This window comes from Pelophylax lessonae, assembly GCF_965119305.1.
Source record: "Pelophylax lessonae genome assembly, chromosome: 10".
Taxonomy (NCBI): Eukaryota; Metazoa; Chordata; class Amphibia; order Anura; family Ranidae; genus Pelophylax; species Pelophylax lessonae.
The window spans coordinates 239,620,850-239,629,050 of record NC_138777.1 but is presented as its reverse complement, the minus strand read 5'-3'; the positions used below and the strand labels follow the sequence as shown (position 1 = coordinate 239,629,050).

Below are 8,201 nucleotides of genomic sequence, written 5' to 3'. Positions count from 1 at the left end.
CCTTTCTTTTCTCTGTATTCTTAATAAAAACAGATTAGGTAAAATAATGGAGAATAATTACAGAGAAATGTTCTAGTTGAGGACGTTCTGTTGGATTTATTGGTTTAATGCAGTAATGATCACCAGCTGAGAGGCTCCTGGGGACCTCATCAAAGAGCGATAATTATCTCAGCCAACGGCTGTCTCAAAGGACAAACTTTACTTGTTTCCCATAGCAACCAGAGACCCCCATTTATTCTGGTAATACATAAGCAAAAAAGAGCCAATAGTGATTGTCTGTAACAGAAACAGATTTCAGTCACAATTATTTAAAGAAGCCGTCTGTGTTTGTAACATTGTAGGTACGAGACATGTTTGCCATGGCAAGGAAGAGCGCACCTTGCATCCTCTTCATCGATGAGATTGATGCTGTTGGAAGAAAGAGGGGGCAGGGGAACTTCGGAGGGAACAGTGAGCAGGAAAATACCCTCAACCAGCTGCTGGTGGAGATGGACGGTGAGTGAAACCCACACAGCCTTATGGGCAGAATCGGAGTCAGAGCCAGAAACTTCTAGGGAAAAGATTCCAAAACTTTGACCTGTAAACAAATTGGAGCAAAGCTTAAATCTAAGAGGGAACCGATCACTCTGATCCCCCGAGATAGGGGTGCCGGCTGATCCTCCGAGATAGGGGTGCCGGCTGATCCTCCGAGATAGGGGTGCCGGATCCTCCGAGATAGGGGTTCCAGCTTGATCCTCCAAGATAGGGGTGCCGGCTGATCCTCCGAGATAGGGGTGCTGGCTGATCCTCCGAGATAGGGGTGCTGGCTGATCCTCCGAGATAGGGGTGCTGGCTGATCCTCCGAGATAGGGGTGCTGGCTGATCCTCCGAGATAGGGGTGCTGGCTGATCCTCCGAAATGGGGGTGCTGGCTGATCCTCCGAGATAGGGGTGCTGGCTGATCCTCCGAGATAGGGGTGCCGGCTGATCCTCCAAGATGGGGGTGCTTGGCTTGCTCCTCCGAGATGGGGGTGCTGGCTTGCTCCTCCGAGATGGGGGTGCTGGCTTGCTCCTCCGAGATAGGGGTGCTGGCTTGGGCGTTCACTCATCCTGCAGTGATAGATCCTTTATGTAAGAAGAAAGTCGCACTCCCAGCCCGACCGGACAGCTCTCTTCCAAAAGCCACGCCTCTGACGCATTTCACCCCGCCCACCGGGTTTTACAGACTCCAAGACTTTGGTTGTGTACCCTCTCTTGGAAACGACTTCCTCAGACGTCTTTCAGGATGGCAATGACCTTTTAGAGGGACGGTTCCTCCTCACAGACGGGGACCACAACCTCCAGAACACTTTAAAAGGAGATCACATCATAGATACTTGAAGGAGCGGTCAGTGGAGGGGGGGGGGGGCCCCAAGCAGATTTAGTTCTTGTGACGCAGTGCCTGCACTTTTCTTTTTGTGTTCATGGACACGCAGAGCCAGCTCAGGAGTGAGCCTGCAGAAGTGCCCCCATAGCAAGTGGCTTGCTATGGTGGGCACTTGGGGGCAAGTTGGACTCCAGAAGAGGAGGATTGGGGGTGCTCTGTGCAAAATCATTACAGAGCGTAAGTATAACATGTTTGTTATTTAAAAAAAATATATAAATGTTTACAATCACTTATAAGTGTGAGCTAGGAGATAAAAACGCATTTAGTACATCTCTGCAATGTTTTACCCCTCCCCCTGCTGAAAGTACATAAAATAGCTGCTCTGAAGTCCAGAACAATGTTAATAATTCTGCATAGGAGAAGATGTTTTGTCATCCAGCAGGGGAGAAGAAGGGCAGCAGAGGCAGCATTGTCCTCGGACTCCAGGAAGTGGGGGGAGGGGCTGACTGTATTTCTGGTATTTTTCTGTAGTTGCAGAATTCTTTGCCCAGATAAAATCTATTCAGTCCAACCAAGAGAACCTTCCCTGGGAGGCTGGGAGCCGGTGCGCTGGCCCAAATGCCTTTATCAATATAATGAAGCCGGCTACTGGGTGACATCCATTGCATCAGTTCTTTATTGGCTACATAGCAGGATACAGCAGTAACAAGCTAACGCGTTTCGGCTGAAGCCTTACTCCTAGCCCAGTAGCCGGCTTCATTATATTATCGCCTATAGTTCCATGCACATCCAGGGCCGTCTTTATTATTGATTGGACCCTGGGCAAACATTTTCCTTGGCCCTCCCGAATCCACCTATCAACTATGTGCGGGATCAAGAGGCAGCTGCTTTGGGCCCCACAACAATGACTGGACCCGGGGGAGCTGCCCCTTTTGCCCTGTGCCCATCACATGGAGGATATTGTGCCAAACTGCAGTACTAGTTTCCATTCTGCCCCTGACACAAATAAGAGCTGAAGCCGATAGCTGTGGAAATTTCCAGTCCGTCTGTTCATTCCAATGTCTTCAATGACCGCTCAGTCACCTTACCCCTCCCATAGGGCAAAATAGCCTTCCCTTCCCTCTGCACTCCCTGCTGGAAGCCTGTCCAATGAAATTCGTCTTCTTCCAAGGGCCCGGAGACTCTGGAGCCGGGAGGAGTGCCAGTTGTGGTAGAAATTTGTGAAAACCCTTCTCCAAAGCTGTCAGGATCTGTTAATTATAACATAATTCTGTGCTGCCAGCAGGAGGCAGGAAAGGGCCATACCACATAATTCTGTGCTGCCAGCAGGGGGCAGGAAAGAGCCATACCACATAATTCTGTGCTGCCAGCAGGGGGCAGGAAAGAGCCATACCACATAATTCTGTGCTGCCAGCAGGGGGCAGGAAAGGGCCATACCACATAATTCTGTGCTGCCAGCAGGGGGCAGGAAAGAGCCATACCACATAATTCTGTGCTGCCAGCAGGGGGCAGGAAAGAGCCATACCACATAATTCTGTGCTGCCAGCAGGGGGCAGGAAAGAGCCATACCACATAATTCTGTGCTGCCAGCAGGGGGCAAAAAAGAGCCATACCACATAATTCTGTGCTGCCAGCAGGGGGCAGGAAAGAGCCATACCACATAATTCTGTGCTGCCAGCAGGGGGCAGGAAAGAGCCATACCACATAATTCTGTGCTGCCAGCAGGGGACAGGAAAGAGCCATACCACATAATTCTGTGCTACCAGCAGGGGGCAGGAAAGAGCCATACCACATAATTCTGTGCTGCCAGCAGGGGGCAGGAAAGAGTCATACCTGACACCGGCAGCCATGTTTAATGACCTTTACTGCTCTGCAGGTATCCTATTAATTGATGGAACAGACTAAACCCTCATTTAGGTCTCTGCAAGAAATAATCATTCACAAGAGCCGGAGAATAAATTCCATTCAAGATTCTGAGTTCATTCTGTAAGAAAAAGACGAACAAAAGAACTTTTCTGTGTTTTTTATTTTGCTGCTACAAAGAAAAGCAATCTTGGGACATATATACGTATGAATAGAAATTCTCCTCTTTGAATGGGATTTTTAGGGCAATTATATGACCACAGGTATATAAAAAATATATCTTTTATTGTTCACACAAATAAAAATTGATTAAAAACACAATGGATACACCATGTTCTACATATTCAATAGACAGCCTATAACACCTCATAGATCATGCAATATTTCTCGAGAAGTTCTGTTCCCCAACTACTGCTTGATACATTCCATGGTGATTGTAATGACCAAGGAAGATTCACAACAAGTGGGGATTTCCAACGCGTTTCAAAATAAGTATCAATAAGTTCTTCCTCAGGGATATTCTATCCATTTCTGCAACATAAATTGGATTCATTATAGCAGAGCTCGACAAAACCCGGGCGCCAGGTCGCATTTACGACTAGAATTAGCGACCTGGCGCCTGGGGTGCCCTGCAGAAGGTGTCCTGTCATTTTTGCACGGACTTCCGCGCACGGAGTGCACGGACTTCCGTGCCGTCCGAAAATTGAGGCCCCGGCTTTTCGGCCTACTTGAGATGAGAGGCTTCCAATGGGGAACTGGCGCCCTCTTGTGGTGGCCGGGAGTAATGACTGTTGTAATCACTGTTTCCACTGCCTGTTTGTTCTCAATGCATTACCATCTCCCTGTCCAGTTAGTTACCTGTGACAGGGAGTGTGGTTATTATTATTAATTTAATTTTTTAAATGTAAAAAAAAATAAATTAATATTTTTTTCTTTTTTTTTAATTATTAAAAAAAATAAAAAATATTTTCTTTTTTTTTTTCTCCAATTATTATTATTATTATTAAAAAAAAAAAATATATATAATATCTTTTTTTTTTTTTTTTTCCTCGTCGCCATGCCACAGCTGAAGGCCCCTTTCACACGGGCTGTCTGATCGGGTCCGCTTGTCAGTTTTTCAGGCAGACCTGATCGGACCCTTCATTCTCCTCTATGGAGCAGTAATCTGCCGCCATCTGATCCTGTCCGCCAAAAGCAGACGGATGGTGGTTCTATTTTCTATCCATCCCGTGGATCGGATCAGATGGCATCGGATGGAAAGAGACAGACAGTCTGTTTTCATCCAATTGCGCTATAGAGGAGAGTGGGGTTCTAGTCGTATTTATGTGTAAATTTAGTATCCGTTTTATTAAATAAAGCTTTGTTCTTAGTTTAAAAAAAAAACAAAAAATTGGCTCCTAACTTTTTTAGCTGGCTGCTAGATTTCAGGAACATTTGTCAAGCCCTGCATTATAGAAACAAATATATAAACGTATTATTGGTTATATATTTGTTTCTATAATGAATCCAATTTATGTTGCAGAAATGGATAGAATATCCCTGAGGAAGAATTTATTGATACTTATTTTGAAACACGTTGGAAATCCTCACTTGTGAATCTCCCTTGGTCATTACAACCACCATGGAATGTATCAAGCAGTAGTTGGGGAACAGAACTTCTCGAGAAATATTGCACGATCTATGAGGTGTTATTATAGGCTGTCTATTGAATATGTAGAACATGGTGTATCCATTGTGTTTTTAAGCGATTTTTATTTGTGTGAACAATAAAAGATATATTTTTTATATACCTGTGGTCATATAATTGCCCTAAAAATCCCATTCAAAGAGGAGAATTTCTATTCATACGTATATAAGTTCAACAAGGGACGTTGGCAATCCCCCAAGGCTCAGTCCTGGGACCAACCTTGTTCAATTTATTCATAAACAGCATTGAGGACGGGATCAGGAGTTCAATATCAGTTTTTGCAGATGACACAAAATTAGGCAGGGCAATAACTGCACAGCATGAAGCGGATATCCTACAGAATGACCTGGACAAAATAACGGAGTGGGCAACGACATGGCAAATGAGGTTTAATGTGGAGAAGTGTAAGGTTTTGCACTTGGGGACTAAAAACATAAAAGCACAATACACGTTAGGAGGGGAACCCTTGGGGGAATCAAAAATGGAGAAAGATCTGGGGGTCTTGGTTGATGATAGATTAGGCAACAGCATGCAATGTCAAGCGGCAGCTGCCAAAGCCAACAGAATATTAGCATGCATAAAGAAAGGGATGTATTCCAGAGATAAGACTATAATCCTTCCACTTTATAAAACTCTGGTCCGACCGCATCTGGAGTATTCTGTCCAGTTCTGGTCGCCAGTCCTCAGGAGGGATGGGTTGGAGGTGGAGAGAGTCCAGAGAAGGGCAACTAAACTAATTAGGGGATTGGAGGACCTTGATTATGAAGAGCGTCTGCAATCGCTCGATTTATTCTCCCTGGAGAAGAGACGTCTGAGGGGGGACATGATAGCAATTTATAAATATCTCAATGGTGATCTCAGTTTAGAAAAAAAGCTGTTCAGTCGAAGGGAATGCACGAAGACTCAAGGACATACAATGCGATTAGAGGAGAAGCGTTTTAACCTCAGGCAACGTGGGGGGTTCTTTACTGTTAGGGCTACAAGAGTGTGGAATTCTCTACCACAAGAGGTGGTTTCTGCGGGAAGTATGGTGGCTTTCAAAAGACTCTTAGACTTACATCTCAAGGATCAGAACATTCAGGGGTATGTGAGATGATTACAGCCACACACATCTACACAGGGTGAACTGGATGGACTATTGTCTTTATTCAACCTCAACTACTATGTAACTATGTAACTATGTAACACCCTCCGCCATCTGAGAAAACCCATTCAAAGCAATCCTGGGACATGGCCACACAGTACACATGGCTGCTTTCATGGGCGTCCGCAGAAATTTTTCCAGGGTGGGGCATCATTTTAAGGTCAGCCATGCTCCGCCCCTTTTCAACAATGCCATGAAGGGGAGGGGCTTAGTCATTCAAAGGTTTGAGAAACCTGATGCAAAAGCAAAGCTGACCCTCTCTGTTTTGGGTTTGTGCAGGCGGCGCATGCATGCACGTGACATCAGTACGTGCTGTGACATCACTTGCCTTGCCTCTGTGCACGGGGGCCACAAATCTCCTCAGTTTTTTTTGCCCCTGGCTCCCCCCTCCTTGAATGATCGCACCGGGGGCTGTGGACAGTGGTCCACGCGGCTGCTATCAGTCACCACACAAGCTGTGACTCGCTGATTCGCCGCTCATGTGACCCGCCATCTCTCTCCTTGTCTTGTCCTCTCCCCTCCTCTCCTCCCAACTGATGTCAGCGGGGAGTCCTCGGCCCCACCCGCTGCAGGCATCTGTGAGACAGGGAGAGGAGAGAGCTGGTGGGTCACGTGAGCGTTGATCGGCATTCAGAAAACTGGTAAAGAACGGTTTATTTTTTAAAGACCCAGGGGCACTCAGGATTATTAAACAGACCAGACAGGATGGTATAAAGTGGCTTAACAACCACTTTAACCACTTGCCTTCTGTGCACTTAAACCCCCTTCCCATCCAGGCCAATTTTCAGCTTTCAGCGCTCTCACACTTTGAATGACAATTGCGCAGTCATGCTACACTGCACCCATATGAAATTTTTATCATTTTTTTCACACAAATAGAGCTTTCTTTTGGTGGTATTTAATCACCTCTGGGTTTTTTATTTTTTACAAAAAAAAAAGAAAAAAAGACAGAAAATTTTGAAAAAAAAAAAACGTTTCTTATTTTCTGCGAGTAAATTTTGAAAATAAATTTTTCTCCTTCACTGAAGGGCGCTGAGATTCGGCACTGATGGGCACTGATGAGGTGGCACTGATGAGGAGGTACTAATATGCCGCACTGATGAGCACTGATAGGCGGCACTGAGAGGTGGCACTGCTGGGCACTGAGAGGTGGCACTGCTGGGCACTGAGAGGCGGCACTGACGGGCACTGATGGGCACTGGCGGATGGCACTGATGGACACTGACGGGTGGCACTGATGAGCACTGATGGGCAGCACCATCAATGCCCACACTCAGTGCCCATAGTGCTGCCAGTCAGTGCTCATCAGTGCCTAGATGAGCAGGCACTGATGGGCACTGACTGGCAGCACTATGGGCACTGATTGTGGGCACTGATGGGGGTAATGATGGCAGGCACTGATGGTGGACACTGTGTATGTTTTTTACCTCTAGTAATCGGGGCACTGGTGATCGGTGCCCTGATTACATTCCTCTGTGTCCCCGGCGGCTGAGCAGCTCTCCTCCTTCCTCACACTGCAGTCTCTGTGTGAGGAAGGAGCGCTGGCGATGAGAGATGATCTCATATGTTTACATATGAGATCATCTCTCATTGGACGGTCCGATCACGTGGTGAATGGCCGCTGTGATTGGCCATTCACCACGATTTGTGATCGGCTGTGTCCAAGGGACACGGCCGACACAGATTTTCCCCGATGCGCGCTCGCGGGAGCGCGCGGGGAGACTGCTTCTGGGAGGCCGTATAAAGATGGCCTCCCGAAAATTCAAGTCCGCGCTGCAGCCGTATATAGGCTGTAGCGCGGATGGGAAGTGGCTGCTTTATCGATCCATAACACTGACTCAAAAGAAGTATTATGTTTTGTTCATTGGCCCTCTACCCCAGCTGACTCCTACTTTGACCACTTGACCTCCAGAAGATTTACCCTCCTTTGTGACCATGCCATTTTTTTGCGATACGGCTATTTTAACTGAGAATTGCGTGATCATGCAACGATGTACCCAAATAAAATTTGTCATTTTTTCCCCAAATACAGAGCTTTCTTTTAGTGATATTTGATCACCTCTGCAGTTTTTTTGATTTTTCGTGCTATAAACAAATAAAGACTGACAATTATGAAAATAAAAAAACAATATTTTTTACTTTCTGCTATAAAACATCCAATAA

General features: G+C 46.2%; 1 protein-coding gene across 1 annotated transcript in view; it reads left to right on the top strand.

Moving 5' to 3' along the window:
* Positions 1–8,201, top strand: part of LOC309565354 (mitochondrial inner membrane m-AAA protease component AFG3L1-like) — a gene marked incomplete at its 5' end in the record, with an annotated part of 59,861 nt that overhangs the window by 30,247 nt on the left and 21,413 nt on the right. Inside the window, one exon of the mRNA XM_082270269.1 lies at positions 342–495. Coding sequence (XP_082126395.1) covers positions 342–495 — 154 coding nt within the window. The remainder of the gene's footprint in view (positions 1–341; positions 496–8,201) is intronic.